The sequence below is a fragment of the Sesamum indicum genome, linkage group LG6, assembly GCF_026168435.1.
Source record: "Sesamum indicum cultivar Baizhima isolate 11 linkage group LG6, ASM2616843v1, whole genome shotgun sequence".
Lineage (NCBI taxonomy): Eukaryota > Viridiplantae > Streptophyta > Magnoliopsida > Lamiales > Pedaliaceae > Sesamum > Sesamum indicum.
In genome coordinates, this window is record NC_142662.1 from 19,062,743 (window position 1) to 19,083,383 (window position 20,641).

The 20,641-nt window shown below is 35.7% G+C and overlaps 2 protein-coding genes, 1 long non-coding RNA gene and 1 other non-coding gene across 21 annotated transcripts; 2 read left to right on the top strand and 2 right to left on the bottom strand.

Annotated features, from left to right (window-relative positions):
- Positions 1 to 787: 787 nt before the first annotated feature.
- On the bottom strand, positions 788 to 8,560 carry LOC148787886 (uncharacterized). Of its 10 annotated transcripts, none has more exons than XR_016065993.1 (8): positions 7,407 to 8,535; positions 6,310 to 7,079; positions 4,768 to 4,860; positions 4,393 to 4,569; positions 3,259 to 3,503; positions 2,551 to 2,688; positions 1,710 to 1,811; positions 788 to 1,254 (listed from the first exon to the last, which is right to left on the bottom strand). It is a non-coding gene; the product is annotated as an uncharacterized LOC148787886 (long non-coding RNA). The 10 variants fall into 10 exon arrangements; XR_016065988.1 differs by lacking the exon at positions 2,551 to 2,688 and having other exon boundaries at positions 7,407 to 8,156; positions 8,309 to 8,523; XR_016065989.1 differs by lacking the exon at positions 2,551 to 2,688 and having other exon boundaries at positions 7,407 to 8,035; positions 8,350 to 8,516.
- Positions 2,759 to 5,232, top strand: LOC105164141 (cytochrome P450 87A3). Its single transcript, XM_011082723.3, has 9 exons — positions 2,759 to 2,958; positions 3,075 to 3,396; positions 3,488 to 3,637; positions 3,723 to 3,974; positions 4,057 to 4,146; positions 4,229 to 4,307; positions 4,386 to 4,492; positions 4,576 to 4,703; positions 4,784 to 5,232. Exons 1-9 carry the CDS (start codon positions 2,759 to 2,761, stop codon positions 4,875 to 4,877), a joined length of 1,422 nt encoding a protein of 473 aa, XP_011081025.1. The 3' UTR covers positions 4,878 to 5,232.
- A 3,947-nt stretch (positions 8,561 to 12,507) lies between the features above and the next one.
- LOC105164140 (putative NOT transcription complex subunit VIP2) lies at positions 12,508 to 20,641 on the bottom strand. Of its 9 annotated transcripts, none has more exons than XM_088881905.1 (15): positions 20,352 to 20,500; positions 18,713 to 18,845; positions 18,245 to 18,353; positions 17,982 to 18,160; positions 17,783 to 17,831; positions 17,543 to 17,689; positions 16,877 to 17,086; positions 16,698 to 16,790; positions 15,735 to 15,838; positions 15,513 to 15,653; positions 14,373 to 14,690; positions 14,233 to 14,285; positions 14,105 to 14,146; positions 12,913 to 13,057; positions 12,508 to 12,831 (listed from the first exon to the last, which is right to left on the bottom strand). In XM_088881905.1, exons 2-15 carry the CDS (start codon positions 18,728 to 18,730, stop codon positions 12,772 to 12,774), a joined length of 1,668 nt encoding a protein of 555 aa, XP_088738031.1. In that variant the 5' UTR covers positions 18,731 to 18,845; positions 20,352 to 20,500; the 3' UTR covers positions 12,508 to 12,771. The 9 variants fall into 9 exon arrangements, with proteins under 9 accessions (XP_088738031.1, XP_020550627.1, XP_011081024.1 ...); XM_020694968.2 differs by having other exon boundaries at positions 17,603 to 17,689; positions 18,242 to 18,353; XM_011082722.3 differs by having other exon boundaries at positions 14,373 to 14,687; positions 18,242 to 18,353.
- Positions 18,245 to 18,325, top strand: LOC148787887 (small nucleolar RNA snoR35). The gene has a single exon (XR_016066276.1). It is a non-coding gene; the product is annotated as a small nucleolar RNA snoR35 (small nucleolar RNA).

Below are 20,641 nucleotides of genomic sequence, written 5' to 3' on the forward strand. Positions count from 1 at the left end.
CAATTCCTACTTTTTGAAAAATTACACAGACATACCCCAAAAGCATTAGCATTATTTTATAAACCACTCATTTTTTTTTTATTGTCAGGTCTAGCTTCTGTATACACAAAATATATAAATGATTATGTAAATAAATTATAAATCAGTAAATATAAATATAATATATAAATGTTTACTTGCAATATTTAAGCATCTAATTGGGTGCTAAACACCCTCAACAATGACATTGGAATATTCTCAAACTTCAAGCAAATTACAATTAGATTTCTTCCTAAGTTCATATTCAATGAAAAATACCAAGTAGGTGATATGATTAATTATAATACTATGGTATTTGTATAATGATACTAATGATTAGAGATGCATCAATTAGGAAAAACTTTTGGGCTGCCTCCTTCCTTTTTAGTATTGTCATAACCCTTAATTTGTAGGACTGATATACACATAATATATATTCACAATATTTTTCCAAGTGAAGTGACCTTAGATATAATTATATTGAAATATCAGCTAACAACAACTTAATATTGTCCATTAAAAAATTACAGTACTCAATTGTATATGAGTATGAAAATACCCTCACTTTCTAATAGAACTTGAACTTAATTCTTCTATATTTTGAATTCCAGTCAGCCGCTTGAGTAAAATTTTCTTTATCATATAAATCTCCCAAATTGAAAGACTGCGTTATTTGAATTGAATATCTCTTTTTAATCTTATCACGTATACAAAATTTATACTATCTGATTTATTTAAAAAAAAAAAAAAGACTTATACACATGGCATCTGATGTCAAATGATATACAAAATATAATAGAATTTGGAATAAAAGAACCAATTTGTTATTCATCCAGAACCCAACAAAAATTACCCTATAAAATAATTTTACATGTATCAAATTTATAACACACTAGAAATAGTTGCATAAAACATGTAGGTGGGATGTATAAATTGCTTACAGGTAGGTCCAGAGTAGTGGATCTGTGCATCATACCATCTCAACAAGTGGGGCCCTCTTGGCTCTTCAACCAGAAATGTGCAACAAGTCTCTCTCACTTGTGCTTAATATTTAAAAAAACCAACAATAGAAGCACCTCTTAGGTCCAGAGAATTTGACTTCAACAACACAAAACACTTTTTATACTCTTTCTGCACAAGATTTCTTTATTTGTAATAAGTCTCAAAACTAAGAACTGATTGAGCTGTCATTATTCTGCTGCATTACCTTAAGGGGACCTTTCCAAGCTTGAGGCCCTGCAGTTAAGCAATCCATTTCAATAATGTATTTAAATCAAACAACTTTTAGAATAGAAAACCTTGAATCAAATCACCGAAAGGGATAAGAGAAAACGGAGATGATTAAATCAAGTAATGTGTGTACAACAACACGATATGGCTGATTAATTAAGCACTAGTTGTACCAGTCCCTTCATGACAAGTAAGAGCCAAAAGCCAAAAGGAATATGGAAATTTTAACAAGAATTAAACTGTAAAGGTCCAATGTGCACACGAGTGTTGAGGGAATTGATACATGAAATACCAGACAAAGTTTCTTGATCAGAGTGCAAGGTGACAAGGACTTTAATTATTGCCTAAATCACACAATGAATGAATCTTGATCCTACATTATGGTCAAAATTTATAGTCAAGTATGTTAACATAAACCGCTAATAATGGCTGGTCATACATCATGATACACAGTAACCTACCTATAATTAGTCGTTGAATGAGTTTAAGCCCGTGGCTCAAAGGGCTGGAGGGTGGGTCTCTATGTGATTGAATGGTAATAAACTTCGACTAGCTTGCCTTACCTACAATTTGACATGAAAAGCCTTAACAATATAAATTCCATAAAAGGCAGATACAGTAGTTGTATGGAAATCTACAAGACAACATTTTAATACCAATGCTGATGTAAATAAGATTGCAGAACCGATATGAGATAATGTACAGCTGAAGAAGATCTAGGATGAGATCTAGTTCTCACAAGACAAAAGAAAAACAATGAACAGAAAGAATAAGGGAGAGAGCAACTAGTATGGTGGCATTAACGACTCTAGATGGAAAAATATTTAGCAAAGATATAGGGAAGATTTGCAAATAAGCTGACATCCTTCAGATTCTAGTAATTTATGTTTCGTATATTTGTTTCCTACTTAGTAGGTCAGAGGGATCTATAGTTAGAACCAAATACTTTCTTAAATCTAGGGAAGAAGCATCCTGGTTTTCTACATCTACTCAAATAAGATAAAGAACACCATATTTCCGCGTCATGAGCCATTTTAGTGTACATCACAGAGAGGGGGTGGGGGGGGGGGGGGGTGGGGGTGTGGGGGGGAAGTATCCTGTAAGCTTCATCGTCATGCTAGGCTTTCGATGAATATTTTATAGATGTGTTGACGAAGGATAAGGGGGTGCTGTAGACAAAATTATTCTTACTATTCTATTTGTCAATTAGAATATTATGTACAGCTTTTTGAGCAACCAACTTCAGAAAAACAAAGTAAGCCAACTTTAAAACTATTATTTTAACTAGTTGCAGATTCTTGCCTGCCTATTTAAGCAGTTCTCCCCGTGGACATCAGATACATACCAGCAATTTCTATTCAGCCTTGTCTCCTCCTTCCCCATATTCCACCTTAACTCCCATTTCTTGAAAAGAAAAGAGGCTTATACAGTTCTCTTCTCCTGCATATTGGCATTTCTACAACCATTATTTTCAGGAATACTGTGTACATTTTGTATTTTTCCACTAACAATGTTTCCAGCAGCTTTCTACATTGGAGCCTTATTGATTATCGCCATTACCAACTGGCTTTACCATTGGAGGAATCCCAGGTGCAATGGAGTCCTCCCACCTGGTTCAATGGGCTGGCCACTAATTGGAGAGACTCTTCAGTTCTTTGCTCCTAACACCTCTTCTGATATTCCTCCTTTTGTAAAGCAGAGGATGCAAAGGTAATCTTGCTGTCATCCTAAAGATTTTCAAATAATCATGACAATGCAGTCAATCCATCAATGTTATTGTCTGCATCGTCACAATCATATGATATCCTTCTGTGTTTACTTTTCAGATATGGCCCTGTATTCAAGACTAGTTTGGTAGGACGACCGGTAATAGTATCCACAGATGCAGATCTTAATTATTTCATTTTTCAACAAGAGGGACAATTGTTTCAGAGCTGGTATCCAGATACCTTCACTGAAATATTTGGGAGGCAAAATGTAGGTTCTTTGCATGGGTTCATGTACAAGTACCTTAAGAACATGGTGCTGAATCTCTTCGGCCCAGAAAGCCTTAAAAAGATGCTTCCAGAGGTTGAACAGGCATCAAACAGGAACTTGGAAAAGTGGACAAGCCAGAGTATTGTTGAAGTGAAAGAAGCAACCGCAAAGGTAACAAGGACAGCCTCTTATCCTCATTAAGTTCCCAAGTGTTTGTAATCCTTAAGTTCGACTAATATTTTCTGTTGATCCCCTCCTGCAGATGATATTTGAACTGACTGCAAAAAAACTAATCAGTTATGATTCAGAAAAATCCACCGAGAATCTTAGAGAAAACTTTGTAGCCTTTATACAGGGATTAATCTCCTTTCCTGTGGATATTCCTGGAACAGCTTACCACAAATGCTTACAGGTATGTCCAATTTCCAAATGTATTAATCTTGACTTTGCGTAATACATTCATGAACTGGTATCATGATTTATAATACTTTGATCAGGGGAGAAAGAAGGCAATGAAGATGCTGAAAAACATGCTTCAAGAAAGACGAGAAAGGCCTAGAAAAGTACGAACTGATTTCTTTGATTATGTCTTGGAAGAACTTCAAAGGGAGGATACACTTCTCACAGAGGCAATTGCTCTCGATTTGATGTTTGTGCTACTCTTTGCCAGTTTTGAAACGACCTCCCTTGCACTCACATTAGCAACTAAATTTCTTGTAGAACATCCATTGGTTTTGAAAGAACTGACGGTGAGTGAAGAATAACTACTGCTGATCAAACAACTAGGATAATTCTGGTTAATGGAGTTAACATAGTCTAGATATGTCTCAGGAAGAACACGAGGCAATTATTAAAAGGAGGGAAAATCCAGATTCTGGACTAACATGGAGTGAGTACAAATCAATGAGATTCACATTTCAGGTGATTCTACCAGAGTCTAATTTTACCTAGAACTTATGACTTTATTCACATTATTCTGTTCACTAACAGAATTAATTTGCAGTTCATCAACGAAACAGTGAGACTAGCAAATATAGTACCTGGAATTTTCAGAAAAGCAATGAGAGAAACCAAATTTAAAGGTGATGATTCATACATGAATATAGCCAGTTTCTGTTATTGTTTCATAGAGCATAGCATGACATGTTTTTTTGGTACAGGGTATACCATTCCAGCAGGTTGGGCAATCATGGTATGTCCTCCAGCTGTGCACTTAGACCCCAAGAAATATAGAGATCCCCTCAACTTCAATCCATGGAGATGGGAGGCAAGTATTTCAACTTCATCACCCTACATTTGATTGATTTACTTCGTGCCAGCTCTTAATCATGGAAGCTCTGTTGCCTACAGGGAATAGACACAAATGGTGCATCAAGAAACTTTATGGCCTTTGGGGGTGGTATGAGGTTTTGTGTTGGAACAGATTTCACAAAGGTGCAAATGGCTGTATTTCTCCACTGCTTGGTAACCAAGTACAAGTAAGAAGAAAAGATACTATTACTTTTCAGACAGAGTATGAAGATCACAGAGAGATGACTAAACTGTTTGCATCTTCCAGGTGGAAAGCAATCAAAGGAGGAGATATTCTTCGAACTCCTGGTCTACAATTTCCAAATGGATTTCACGTTCATGTCACTGAAAAAGATAAATGAGCAGGGGTTTCAAATAAAGATGATAAGCAGGCAAGTCATTTGGATGGCTAAAAGCATCAAACCAGGCTCCACCTTCCCAAATGCAGCACCGGTGTACTCATAATGCCCACAAAGTCAAGAATCAACTAAGGAATCACAGAGGAACATAAAAGGACCTCTGTCTTTAGATTAAGCAATGTGAGGAAATTTTGCTCTCGAAGAACAAAATTTTGGTTCATATACGTTATCCAAAGTAGAAAGCAGTAGGTCTAGAAAACAGAGAAAGAAAACCAAATTCACCCAGAATATACAATACACATTGTCAGACTAACTATCAGATGTTAATATATAAAATTTAATCATTACTCTTTTTGCATCTGTGTTTAATTCATGAGAATTTTATTTTATGTCATCAACATTCTACCATATGTTCCCCTTACGGTGGTCTCAGGGGAAGGGTGAAAGGTTTTTACACTAGAGGGATAAACAAAGAAGAATTATGATAGTGACGTTAATGAGATAGGTGTTTCAAACTAGAAAATAGGGCACAAATTCAGCCAGGGGTGTTTAATTTTTTTCTTTTCTTTGACTTTGATGTCTAGAACTATTGTTCTCTCTTCTGCTGAATGGAATCTGTTGTAACATACCTGAGCTCTTGAGTTGTATGTTTGTGTTTTCCCTTATGAACGTGGTGAAGGTAGCAACATTAATTATTTTTCCCAATTAAATGGTTGTGCCTGTGCTAACCCTGCTTAATTTGCCACTTCTTTACATCATGCCTGTGGTGCCTTTTCTCATGCCTAAAATATTTCTTGGAGTGATGAAGATACATCTCATTCATGATTCAATATCTCTCCACTTCACCTCCTCATAAATTCAGTCTAGAGGGCCAAAGAGTATTTTTTGACACTTAGAACCACGAAACTGTAACTCAGAAAGACAAGAATCAAGACATTGTTCTCTAGATTTCAAATGCTAACTCATGTATCAGAAAAAGCTGCAGTGACAAAGCACAGAACTTGTCAGGAAGAAAAGCTAAAAGACTTGGCCGAACATGAATATCCAACTCATGCAGATATATATTGTATATGGCAACTGATGTCAGAAAACCAGGGTAGTTCCTCCTGTATTACACATGAAGCACCAGAACATCAAAAGATGAGAACCTGACGTATACTGTCCTGTGTGATTATATATCTATATGAATTCTGCTATGTTCATGGAAGCAGACATCTACATGCAAAAAAGCAATCACACCTTACGAAACCTAAATAATTCTCAAATAACTGTACAAATTAACCTCTCAATTGTAAGATATATGGAAATTAGCAACAAAATTTACATGCATGTTACACAGACAGAGAGGTAATAAAAGTACAAGTAACATAATAATTGCCCATAAAATATGAACATCTGGACAAACTTAGAATACAACAAAGATATGTCACTTCACCTTTTTGTTAACAGAGTTATGCAAATTTTTCTACAGGAGATGTGTCTAATTTTGAGCAATTTCACTCTGCAGGAAAAGGAGATAGTCCCCTCAACTTTTCTGAGTGATGAAACCTGCCAAACCAGCCATAACTTGTTCCACAGCTCCTCAACAGACTCAAATAAACCATTTACACTGCCTTTTAGTCTTTGAAATGGAATCTGAATAGCTGCCATGATTGATGAGATAATATGTGAAAGATGAGATCACGTTGAACTACAAACTCAACCTTCCATATTGATAAATTGCTTACAAAATGAAATGGATGAATAAATATATTCTGATCCAAGTAATATAATATATATCACTCTAAAAAGTTGCACACCATCATATTCTTTCAAGATATTATTGCTTTTGCTAAACTGTAAGGACTATTGTAAAATCAGGTCTTTTCATACGAGTCCCTATGACCATATGACTGTCAAGGAGATGCATTGTCAAGGACGTCTGCAGTTGTGATTGAAATTCTGTTCCATCGCCTTCACTACAATCATAGCTCACCAATTGTTGCCATCAGGTATAGCAAGGATATTCTAATCAAAATATAAGTTCAATTTTATGTAAATCTGGCAACATGGAATTTGAAATCTAATTATAATCATCTCCAGACTCAAAAATTGCCTTCGAATCAATATTTACCAGTACGCATATCTTGCTGATTGACCAGTCATTCTGTGCAGTTTCAATGACCGAGTCACTCCTCCATTCAGCTACATTATATAGAACTGAATCTGATCACATAATAAATAATAAGATGCATTATCATATGCAATACCGTAGTTGATGAGTAAATATAGTTCTAGGCTTCTAGCATACAGAAATGTCAAAATAGTTTCCCTATTTGGCTGACAGCGGATGAGAAAAAAACTGATAGAGTAGCAGCAATTAAGTGATAAGATAAATGTTACTCGATTTTGTTCAAGTTGAATTTGCGGATCATTACATTGCATTAACACGACCCGCGCACATATGTAACCAAAAACAAGAATCAAAACCAAGAAAAACACACACATACGTACAGAAGTGCAAATGTTATTTTTCAGAGAGAAAAAGCGAACCGATTAACTGGAGACGGCCAAGTCGCGGGCAATCTCGGAGAAATGCGGCTGAGCCCACCGGAAATCAGACACTATTTCGCCATTTTCGAGTTTCCATTTGGAGAGGATTTGGGTTGAAGAAGCATTCATGGAGAGTAAAAAGAAAACATGGTTATTAGCATGAGGGATTTCATGGCGGAATTGAAAGGATTCCCGGGAAATGGAGAAATTGATTTTTTGGGTGGTTTGAGATTTGGAGGCAGAAATACGAATAATATTATATTAAGGTTTTGGCGGGCGATTAACGGTCGAGGGATAAGGAGCGGCTTTTTGCAAGTGAGTCCCTCGATTCCTTATAATTCTGAATTGACCCAATAAATGACTTGAAAATGTTGTTTCTACTCTCTATCATCAAGAATCTCCAATAATATTGGGGTAAATTACAAAGGGTTTTCTTGAATTTTTTTTTTATTGCGAATATTTTTTCATTATTTAAAAAATTATAAATATTGCTCGTTGGCAATGACTTGCTCACTGAAAGGGATGCGACCCTGATCCTTCAATGGGACTCCCAGCACTCGATATTGTACGTTCTGAAGTCCCTTCTACAAATACTCCAGGCAAGCTTCCCATTAAGGCATGATCTTTTCCTGCGGTTTAGAGAGACATTACACTGATGGTGACATTTGATGCAAGCAAAAAGTTGCTTGTTAAGGTTGGACACGACTTAAGATTTTTTGGACTATTTTTCACAAGTTTTTAGAAGAGGACCTGCAAAAATCATATTAGCACTCCCACATTCAAATTAGTAAACTATGAAAAATAAAAATTGCATAAAAATTAGAACGATATACAATGATATAATAGCAGGCGTTTGAAAAGATGAATACGTTATGCGTAAGTGTGCTACAGAAAATCGTTACCCTGTACCGAATGGGAGAGGCTTGTTCTATAGCCATAGTACCTTGCCGTGCGAAGAAGTATAATCTCCATGGGCTCAGGTCAGCAGTTTATTGAGGATAAACCCTCATCCAATTCGGGAGAAGATCTTGGAAATGGCATTTATTGAGGATTCTTGGCAAGATGAGGTTCCTCACATAGCGTGTCGAATTCATAGGCCAAATCCTAGAGTCCTATCATCAATTACACAGTTGCCCTGCCTCCAGCTGAGCGAATGGCATTCTACCACCTGTATATGAGGTCCTTTCCCCTTCGGCCGCGTGCACATCTTGGGCGTCTTCCAGACTTCTTTTGAATTGGGCCTCCTCTTGAGCTAAATGTATTTTTGTTTGATGTCTTACCTATTTTTGATATGTTATTTTATATTTTAATATTTAAACTAATTTTTTATTTATCATACAACTTCCCGCTCTTCCACTTTTGTGAAATTCCATATGTTGGAAAAGTTAAACTCTTTGTGAGTTCAAAATGCTTTAAAGAAAATTAAGAAACATTGTCGAAAATCTCCATAAAGTATAATTATGCAGCCGAATATGTATTTTTAGATCTCTTTATGATAATATGTATTTAATTTATAAAAGTAAGTTAAATTTTTTGTACCCACATCGAGTGTGCCTTCATTGTTAGTTTTGGATTATTGACGAGCAATGAAATTTAAAAAAACGTTGCTAATTTGGATTTTTGGATTTTTGGATTTTGGATTTTTTGTACCCACATCGAGTCGTCAGAAATGCATAATTTGCACGTAGTATATAAAAATCGTTACTCTATTATTAAAAGAGAAAGGTCTTTTGGTATCTCACATATTTTTTATATGTTATTTTTATTTTATAATATTCAATTTTATTTTTTTAATTATCATGTAACTTTTCATTCTCCTGACTTTTCTAAACTTACATACATAAGAACAGTTGGAGAAAATGAACGAAATATTATTGAAAGTCTCCGTAAAGTATAATTTTGCTAGACACAAACTCAAATAGTATAAGTCATTTAGTATGATGATATAGATTTAATTTATAAATATAATATTATTTTTTTTTGTAAATGTAAGTTTCATTAATAAAACAAAATCGTACAGTACAACAGTGCTCAACTGGTGGTTTCTCCCTCGACAGGCCAAGGGATACGCCATAATTTATATAACGCATATGAACTAACAGAACGAGATAAATTAACACTAATAATCCTCTATCAAATATCTTCCACAATAATGGTGGCTATTATATTTGGTGGTCGCTCCGTATGCTTAAAGCGTCTCAAATTTCGTTCCCTCCAAATGTGGTAAATGCAAGCAGCGAGGAGTGCACGATAAGCCAAGTTAATCATATGTTTTCCTCTCCATTTCCTTGCAGCCCACTCAACGTCCCGTGACCACTCTCTATTAGGCCATTCAAACCGAACAATCTGCCGAATCGTTGTCCGGCAACTTCTGATATAACGGCATCGAAAGAATAGATGAGTATGTGTCTCCTTTGCGCCCTTATCACATAATATACAGGCGCCTAGGTATGATAGCCATGGTTTATCAGCTGTGGATAGTTTCCCCAAAATCGCAAGTCATAAGATTAAATTATGCCTGGGGGTCTTTAGAGAACCCGAGAGTAGTGAAAACCAACCTACCTTGGATCCCGGTAGGTCCAATAGCCTGTAAAGAGATGCAACTGAAGGTCGTCCCGTCTCAAATCGCCAAATAATGCGATCTGTCTCGCCATGAATTATTGGCAATGCATGCAAAATCTCCAAGCACTCAATGTCCATAACGAGAGGCCAATGTCATTGCCCCTCTATAATAACACTGCTGAGTTTGTCCGTTGTCCGAAGCCCAAGCATACATGGACCCTGTGGGAATCTCTCAATAAGGGGACCAAGGTGATGCCATAGATCATGCCACAGATAAAATGAATTCCCATCACCAATCTGATAGTCTACCATTGATCGAAGCAAGGGGCGTAGTCCTCCAGCCCCACGAACCACCATTGTCAGTGACCGTCCATACAGATTTATCACATAGCCGCCCGTTATATAACCATTCTACCCAAATTGATGTTCTATCACATCGAATAATATCACACAGCTTCTTACTTAATATTTATTCTTTTCACATGCATCAAATATGCCCTTATTGTTATTATAAAATTATCATTCTAATTTTAAAAAAAAAAATACATGTTATTCCTACAGCTATGTAATTCAGAATAAGAGAAACAAGTGATATGCGTATCGAAAAATGGGAGACGTGTTTGAAAAAATAAAATGATCATAAATGAAAGACACGAGTCTAAAGAGCTCAAAAAGAGGAAAAAATGCTTGCGGGAGAAAAGGGAAAGAGGGAAAAAAAAATATATTTACATGGTCTGACTTTGGTGAAATTAACAAATTATTCTTATTTTTTACATAATTATAGAAATCACATTTATTAGTGGCTTGAAGTGTAAAATGCAAATAATATCCCTATTAGTAAAGCTTTTGAAACGAATAAAGAGATTTTTTTTGTTTGATAGATTTGCTCTTGGAGGATATTTATGTAATTACCAAACATTAGGAGGAGTCAAGATGCACAGTGGGTCGAGTTGAACTAACTCACTGCAAGATTGGATTGAATCTGTAAAACAATAGACTAATTCGGCTCAGGCCTGCTTGGGATTGGGTCGATCCTGGGCTAGTCCTAAAAGCCAATACCTGGACCAGCCCAGCGCAGTGACCTAGAACCACATAGTCCTAGATCGAGCTTGAGTCTAGCTTGTTGTGCCTGTTTTTAATAATACATATCATATAATTACTTTATTTTTCTAAGTTGACAATTCTAATAGTTTATTTATATTTTTTAAACTCTAAAAACTTATATCTTTATCTTTCTACTTCTAAATTTTTAGTACTTTAATTCATTAATACTCCTTTTTCTTTTTTTGAAATTTATTTTAAGTCTTTGTTGAATTTATTATCATTTAAGTTTATGATTGTAAGCTTGTTAGTCAAATTATTACTTAAGTTCATTATATATTCTTAATTATTATTTTTTTCTATATAAGTTTTTTGTATGATTTAATTTGTTATTTATTTATTTTATAAAATAATTATTAATTTAAGTAATTATTTATAAAAACACCTCAATATTATAAAAATTAAAAATAAAACAGCATATTTGGGTTGATATGGCCTGTTCAGGCCGATCCATGGATTGGGTCTGAGGTTAAAAATAAACTCAATTGGAATCCACTTAGAAATTTAGGACCGCCCCAAAATCGATCATGAACAATAGTCGACCGATCCTAAATCAGATTTTTTTAGATTAATCCGTATTGATCTTAAATCGACTCGAGCCACTGTGCACCTTACATAAGGAGTATTAGAATAATGCTGTGGGAAAGAGCAATACCACCTCATATGAATTTTTCTATTATTATATCAATTTTTAATTTAAATTTAAATTTCATAACATTTTACTTTTTTAACAGTAAGGATCGGCAATTCAAAATAGTGAGCCGTAATGAAATTTCATTGGCAGAAGTCCCTCAACATTTTACACTTTAATCTTCACAAAATTTCAAGTTAAAATCTTCATATTAATTTAATAATTAATATTCAGATTTTTACTTGAAAAATTGAAAATTAAAGGGTGCATTATTATGAAATTTTAGTTTTTGTTTAAAATTTTGGATAGAATAGAAATATAATATGGTTATATTAATCCTCTCCAAGATTTACTCCTAACACCCTAAGGCATTATAATCCACTAAAAAGCATATAAATATCTGACTAAATTAATAAAGGCATAATAAAAGAATCATATAAATATCTGACTAAATTAATAAAGGCATTTTGGAATTTTCAAGTATATTTTTGACTGACGACTTTTTCAAGCCAAAAAATGAGGGAGGAACTATCTATATAATATTGTTGGCGTTTCTAATAAACATATATACAATTATGCAAAAGATAGAAGTTATTTTTAGAATTACACTGTAGGTCAAGGAGTGTGAATGTAATTATACCCACAACAAAATATAAAAATAGTGAAAAAAAAACAGAAATACAAAATTTAGATATAAGGGTAGTTTCAAAATTTCAAAATGAAACGTATATTCAAGAAAATAAATCTCACCTCGATTTGTCAGTGATATTTAACAAAAGGGAAAATGTAATTTATCTTAAAAGAAAATTCTATATCGAAAACGCTCATCAAATTAATTTCAGCTAAAAAATCCAGCCTACACCACAACATATACATCTAACACGACAAACAATAACAAACTGAATGACAAAATTAGTTCCATTAGTCCTAAGGAAGCTGCTCAAAGAAAACATGTATGAACAGAGGTGTAATTCAAGGTACAACACGGAGCATTGTCACAAGATTCAGCTGTGACGAAACATAATTCTAAATTAGGATTTAGACAACAATGAAGACACAGAATGATTCCGACTACTGCTGAGGGAGAGCGGGTCTTTTCTCGACCATTTCATAATGCAGGACGAAGTTATCCTGCATCCCAACAGATGAAAAATAAGTAACATCATTTTGTTGTTCCAGAAGAGCATTCAACATGCATATGAAATAGCAAACCTTTCTTGCAGTCTGCCAGGTGTTGGGATCGAAACAGAAGTAGCAACCTCTCTCGTAAGTGTTTGTCTTGACAAGAGGTTCCATATTCTTCACCCTGGTGAACCACAAGCGGAGTTCTCTGTGATAGAACCATCCTCGATTGCAACTATAACAAAATGTAAAACAAGTTGAGTGATCCTTGACGGGCTGACTTTGCAAGTGTTTTAGTAATATAACTCTACAATCACGTAAAAGGGCATGTTGTTCACAGAAAAAGAATATGTTTGCACCTATTATCCACTAAGAATGAATATACTAACTTAAATGATGACCGCATCATTTATCTCCTTGATATTTGTATCAGTTAAGTTTCTTTCAATTCTTTTATTTCTACAATTTCCATGAAGGACCACCCGCGATCTGGAAGGTCTAAACGTACCTAGTTTATTAAAACAAAAGCATAAGATAGCATTCATCAAGGATACTCTAAAACGGAAGTTGGTTACATTCAGCAAAACATTACGTCAGTAGTTTTTTCATCTATAGATAAGCAAGGCCCTTCAGATGCATACAAGTAGCAAAGCCATTCCTTTCATGGGACTTAACATTCTCAATCCAGCCACATCAATCACATGATGCTCATGATCGTCAGCTATCATTTACAGAGACCAGAGCATTAAACTCTTCCCTACAATGTTCTTACCTTTCGCACAGAAATGCAGGATGATTTTCCCTCTTAATTCCAAATCCCAATGACGAAGGTTTAGTTGATTGACCAACATTCTTGAACACATTTCTAACACTACTTTGACCACATCCCAGAAACATAAGACAAAGCCAAGAATGGAAGGAAGAAACATAATATAACAACCAAAGAACTGCATCTGTAAATCAGCAGTACATAGTACTCAACAAGTAATTCCTCATTAAGACTTCTCGAACAGTTTGTAAGGTTCATATTCTTTTGAATTCTTCCTAACTGTGGACAATTTCTCATACAACTTGTCATTTTAGCCCAGAGTCCTTCATGGGAAATTCTTCTCATTGTCACTTTGTCAGTCTATTGCAAACGACATCTAGTACAAGAATATGCCAAAGAAACCCAGGAATACTCTTAATCAGCTTATTGTACAAGGTAATAAACCGCACATAGACTATATACCATTATGTAGCCAAAAAAGGCAGAGCCAAACTGAGGAAGAAAGAGACTTACAGTTCATTTGCTGCAAAGAGTTGCGCCTCATCTTTTGGCATGCTTCAAGAATAGGAAATAAAACAAAACAAAAAATCACACAAATTAGCACCATTATGACTAAATACTAAATTGCAGTAGAGCCTTACCTGTAAAAGATATAAAACAGTGTTTCTGGCCGGAATCTTGCAAAGTAAGTTTGCTGCACAAATAAAGGATTCACCAAGAAAGTGAGTTTAGTTAATAATAATATCCTTGTGTAACCAAACCATAACAGAGTAAAATTCACCTTCAATGGAGGAGTTTGTTTAGCATAATAACACTCAGGAACACTGTACTCTGGCTCTCCTCTGACAGGTTCATCAGACCAGGGAGATGCAAACTTCTTGTGAAGTGTCTCAGATGAATTTAAATTCAGACCAAGAGTGGTCAGATCAATTCCCAGAGCAAGAGAGGTTAATGCTGGATTGACCATTTTTATGATGCTCAATAAACCAAGCATCCCATATTGATCAGGCACACTCTGGGATCCCTGAGTCGATTTCATCTCTTTATCTCTGAATGGATTGATGAAACGAGATTGCGACTGCTGGAATTGCTGGTACTGCTGTATAAAATGATCACAAAAACCTAAGCAATTAGAAGTCCTGAACCAATGATTGCCAGCCCTATGATTTGGCCTTGGCAAATGAAGCTTATCAAGATACAAATATATGAACTCCTCAATCTCCATAACAGAAAAGAGGGAAAGAACAGAATCGGCTATGTCGCTATGAGATAAGTTAAAAAAATTGATAGTTCACAAAATCATTGAGTCACATAAGATGAGTATCATAATATCAAGCATAGTCACATAAGCTGTCACACAACCCTGCCGCTCCAGCACCCAAGCCGCACTCACTAGCAGCACCAAAAGCCGCTTTAGATCCACTAGTACCGCATTTAAATTTTATGAACGACAACTTTACTATTTTGAAGGTGGAAGAATGGTAATTGAGTTACACTGATGGAATTGAAAAAAAATAAAAAGAGTTACAGATATGGCGACCCTGGCAGACGAGATGGAGGAGGAAAAACCTAGACGGAGGGTAGATGATAAAATATAACCAGAAAAATACAGGAAGGATAAAGAAATAAAGAGAAAGAGCAAGTGGCGTGCGGAAAAAAAGATATGGAGGTTACCGGCACTTATTTCTTTTTCTAATTTTTAATGACAAGAGAGCAAAATATAAAATGCTCCAGCAAATGTTTGAACCTTGCTGCCAAGCTCTTAAAGATTGCCAAAAAACCAGCAAGTCAACTCCATCAGACAAAATTTGCAATAATTTAATAATTGATTTGACGCTCTAGGTCACCACTAGAGCTCCCTCCACCCCTTCCTGACTCCGGCTATCACTTTCACTTCATGTGTCTTAGGTATGTGCCTTACCTCAGGACCATGGAAATGAAGATCTTGATTGCCTGATGTTAGATAGGAAACCCCAGTGCCATTTATTGACGAAGCACGATGTTGCTGAGGATGATGTGATGAATATGAGCCCCCAAAATTAAAACCAGAAGATCGTCCCATCTGGAAAACAAATGCACTTAATTATTTGGTGACATTTCCCAAAGTTCCAAGTGAATCACATCTTCAAGCAGAGGAACTTACAGATAGTTGCTGGGACTGCATTAAATTTGCCATACTGTCATGAATTTGTTCTTTTTGGTGTGCGTTTACAGTATATTCAGCACTACCTCCAACGTTAAGCCCACCTGCATAAAGTAAAGGCAGAAAGGGTATAGAACAATTATAGCGTGCACTAAAGGACAATTTTTGCCATCCATATTACAACAAACATAGGTTGTGGTAAAGGTCTAAAAGGACCACTCTTCGGATTATAGTGGCAACTGTATCTCACTTTATTTGGAAAAAAAAAATTGCAGAGATACATAGGTACCAACCCAAAAGATTCCCAAAAAAGAATTTTTCAGACCAAAATTCTCAAACATTTTCATTTTGAAACATAACTAGTCATAAATGTGATTATAGAAAATCCATCTCTATTCCTATTTTGATGCCCTTATTACTTACTAAACTGATTAGCAGTCGCTTTAGTATACATTCTAAAGCTATTCTTATGCAGATCAACCTATTACTAAGTTGGCTTAAACAGTGCATTTCGCCCAATATATGAGTTCTTGTCTCTTGTCAAAGTAGCATATTGCTGCTTGAAGAACACCTATCACTGCAAGAAAATCTACCAAAGGCGGAACGATACTTCAATTGTATCTTACAGGCAAGCTACTCAAGCCTGAAGTCCAACTATCTCAAATCAAAACCAAGAGAAACTAGAAAAAAATAAAGGTAAAAAGAAATGCCTCAGCGAGAAAGTATGATTACATTTTATGACTGAACATTAAGCTAGAAAGTCTCTAGTTAGCACAATGGTGTAGGAGCTATTTTAGGAAGATTTGACTAACTTTGTTAGTGAAAAAGTACACATGATAAACCTAATTGGAAATAATAGAATATTAGGACTCTATTAAAGGAAAATGGACATTTTGCATGATTTCAATGAGAATTGGTGAGATTCCCTTAAAAAAGCAGTATATGCATGAGAAATATGAGCACCTTTATATCCCGGCAAAGCAGGGAAATCTTCATTCTGAATGCTGAATTCTTGGTTCTGTTGGCCGAAACCAATGTTATGTTTTTGCATCAAACCTTCATAGCAAGAATGATCATCATCTAATGATGCCAAAAAAAACTAACACCCAAAAGCAATTTGATTTGCTATTTATTCACGTTACCTATTTGACCATGAGAGCCACCAGCCGAAGGAGGGCGCCCAGATAGCTGGGGAAAGTCATTTACATCAAAGGTAGCATTATCATGGGCATTCGAGTCATTTAGCAATGCCATGAAACTAAAGTTATTATTCCCAGCTTGAAATTGGTTTTGGGAGAGAGGCACACCAGCACCGGAATATGAATTGCCTAGAATAGATACAACCTGCGGAGCTGAAAAATCTAGGTGTCACTTAAACAGCATTAAAGAGTAAAAGATATTGACACAGATACGTTGCAACATTTAGTTTAACTTAGAGTTCCAAGTATGCAAAAGGAAGACTTGTCCTAAGCGAGATACAGCATAAGCATTAACACATGATTCCATGGAAATTGAACATCCATTAAAAACATGTGAAGAGCAGTAGACGCCTGAACTCAAGCACACAGAACTACACCCCTCAATTCTAATTTCAAAAGCTTTGAGCTACTACTTGAATCATTCAGTAAATTGATGTATGAGCAGTTCCAGCAACAGTTCACTTTCAGGACACAGCTGCATCAGAATCTACGTTTATTTGACTTCTTATTCTCAGTTATCATCCTCAGAATAACATGCCACTGTCACCAAAGCTTGCATCCAGTAACTTTGTAGTACAACTGAGAAAACCAGAAATGATAACTATTTACCAGTCAAGTTCAAGCGAGAAGCAAGACCAGGGATGTTTGCAACCCCAGCAGAACTCGCACCTCTTGAAGTATTGCCCCCACCCACAAGACCACCTATAGAATTTGTTATTCGCCCTGAATTTCCAATATTTGTAAGCACGCCGGGGCCTGAAAGTATGAACTGCAGCAATCAGGGCCAGAAAAACCAGAGCATGTTTACTGGATATGCAAACTACATTAACAGATACCAAACACTCATACCCCCAGTATTTGTAACACCTGAATGTCCATGTGAACTTCCAAGAGAGAGCTGCATCAGCGGACCAGCAGTTAAGATTTTTTCCCCAATGAGTAGAGAGTGAAGACATTGCATTACCATGCATATAAAGTTCTCTATGGTTCATGTATATGCAAGTATTCTGAAGAATTTATCTCGACGTTCATCCAAATAAATGGTTACCTGAGAAAGTGCATTAGGAAGACTATTTATAGTGTATCTCCCATTAGACACACTTCCTGGAGCTTGTTGGACACCATTAGGAAGACCAGCAAGATTCGCCGAATTTCTTGATGCATATGGGCCCGGCATGTTTGACATGTTGAAGTTACCATGGATGTTGTGAAGCCCTTGAATGTTTCCTACCAATAAGAGAATTAATTCATTATTTTATTCATCTAGAGTAGAAATAAATCTTAACTCAAGCAACTTATAGTATATACCACCAGATTGATTTAGAACAGCGCCGGAGGAACCAGACTGAGCAGAAAAGGAAGTTGCAAAAGCTCTTCCAGTGTTATCTGGAAGGTTTGAATTCGATCCGTTCAATCCTGACTGCACACAGTTTCCATGTATTCAGTGACAAAATAATTCAAAAGAAACACAAACCTAATAAGCTTCATTCAGCTTCCGCACTATTTTATTGGAAGCTTCCAACATTATCTAGAAGGATCCATGCAATCCTGATTGCACCAATTTCCCACGTATCTAGTGAAAAGAACAATCAAAAGAAATAAAAACCTAATAATCTTATATAGAGCTTCTCAACTATTTATAGGAAGAGATAAATCAAGGGATAAAACCCAAATCCTTTTCTTCTTCTTTTCTCTACTTTTCAAAGTATCACGACTTAAACATGCATTAGTAACTCGATAGGCACACAAACAAGAACCAAGTGAAGAAAAAAAACTTACACTGAGTATCCCTGACATTTTGATTCCTCAAGAAAAGAGGCCAAGGGACATCCTTCTTCCAGGAAGAGCTCTAATTAACTTTAACAGAAACTTAAGCCAACCTGATACGCAAGGAATGAATAAATACTAGAGTCTGCAAATCAAAGAAGTAGACATTAAATGATTGATCCTTTAAAATCTTATAACTTCACAGGAATATCAATCCCATGCATATGAATTACCTGCCCCTCGAACCTTACCAATATGAACTAGAAACTACTATAATTTTCCATCATCAGATTTCTGAATTCGAGAGAAAGGAAATGGAGGATACATGGTTGCAACAAGTGACAACCCTGAAATGCCTATCATTGCCAGTGGTATTTCTTATAATCCTCAGAAGGAAAGGCGGAGTATCAATGCCCTAAAAGCATATAAGTAATGAATAGTAACCTCTCATTAACTGCTAAAAATTCATCCGGTTGCAGCAAATGGTTGCTGCTTTCATGTTATGCAAGACTTAGGATTAACTAATGAAGTATAAAACATTTATTCTTACAACTAACTTCACTTGTTGCGATATACTCTTTCCAAAAGTAGGAAAATAGAACTCAGATTCACCCCCACAATCATGTAACAAGATTTATCGCTTAGTTGAATTGTTACAACCACAACTAGATCTTGGGCCCCATGCACCATATCATTTTCAATTTGATGCACTACAAGTAATTTGTTATCATTTGCCAACTGTTTCCTCTCAACACGTGTACTGCAATAATTACGGAATCCTTCCCAACTGTCGGAACAAAGCAGGAAAGGAAAAGAACAGATATCGATCAAAGATCACCAGATAAGCATATATTTAAAACAACTCCTTAATAATATTCTTCGGTTACATGTATGAGCTTTTCTAAACATTCTCATCATTGACATTAATGGATCACATCCATAATATTTACGCTAGTGAGACGGATGTGATAATGTGAAAGTTGTAATCTCCACACAGTCAAGCAACCGCAACGACTTAAATAACACAAAATGAGGCCTAAATCAATCACATATCTCGGAACCAGATAAATCTTGTTAACTATTTATTGCCCTTATCTTTGGGTCAGGTCAAGGGTTTTCAAGCAAACCCGGGCTTTATTTCCAAAACCTCAATGTACGAAAAGAAAGCCTATTTATTTTTAGATCAAAAAGCCCTCAGATGTCACTTATCCATAAACCTATCAAACCAGAGGCTTCCTCCAAAGATTCTAAACTATGACCAATCCACAAATATTTCCTTCAATTCAACCAAATCCAAAACCTCAAATCAAAGTGAAATGCGAATCTGTTCTCCCATCATTTTCCCCCTCATATCCGCGCCAAGAAAAATTCAAGCAACCATCTATAGTAAAACTTAAGTCATTAAACTCCAATTCCAACTCATGCAATTCCAAAATTCAAAGCCAAAAACAAAAAATGAAAAACCCCAATAAAACAAAGAACCGACAAAATTGAATCGACTCTCAATCTGAAAAACACCAACAAATGCATGCATGCCTGAATCTGGAGTCATAAAACCCTAAAACAAATAAATTCCATCACGAAGCTCCAAATTCGATCAGCCAGTAACCAAAAAACAATAATAAAAACAAATCAAACCAATCGCATTTACCTTCACAAGACTTAAAAATATAACAGTATCAATGTATGTGTATACGAATCTTTTATGAGTTCAATTAATTGATGAAAAATTCTGAACAAATGTTGTAGAGTGAGAAAGAGTGATACGAGGCGCTCCGAGGGGGCGTGGGTGTGTTTGATAGTAACCTGCTGGAGTTGATGTGAGACACTCCGTTAATATATGTGTCCGCCTCGATTTGTCTGCAGTGCGGCCCTTGTACAGTTCTGACAATCTTCTCTTATCTCGTCAAAAAAATCCCTCTCTATCTAGCATCTAATTCT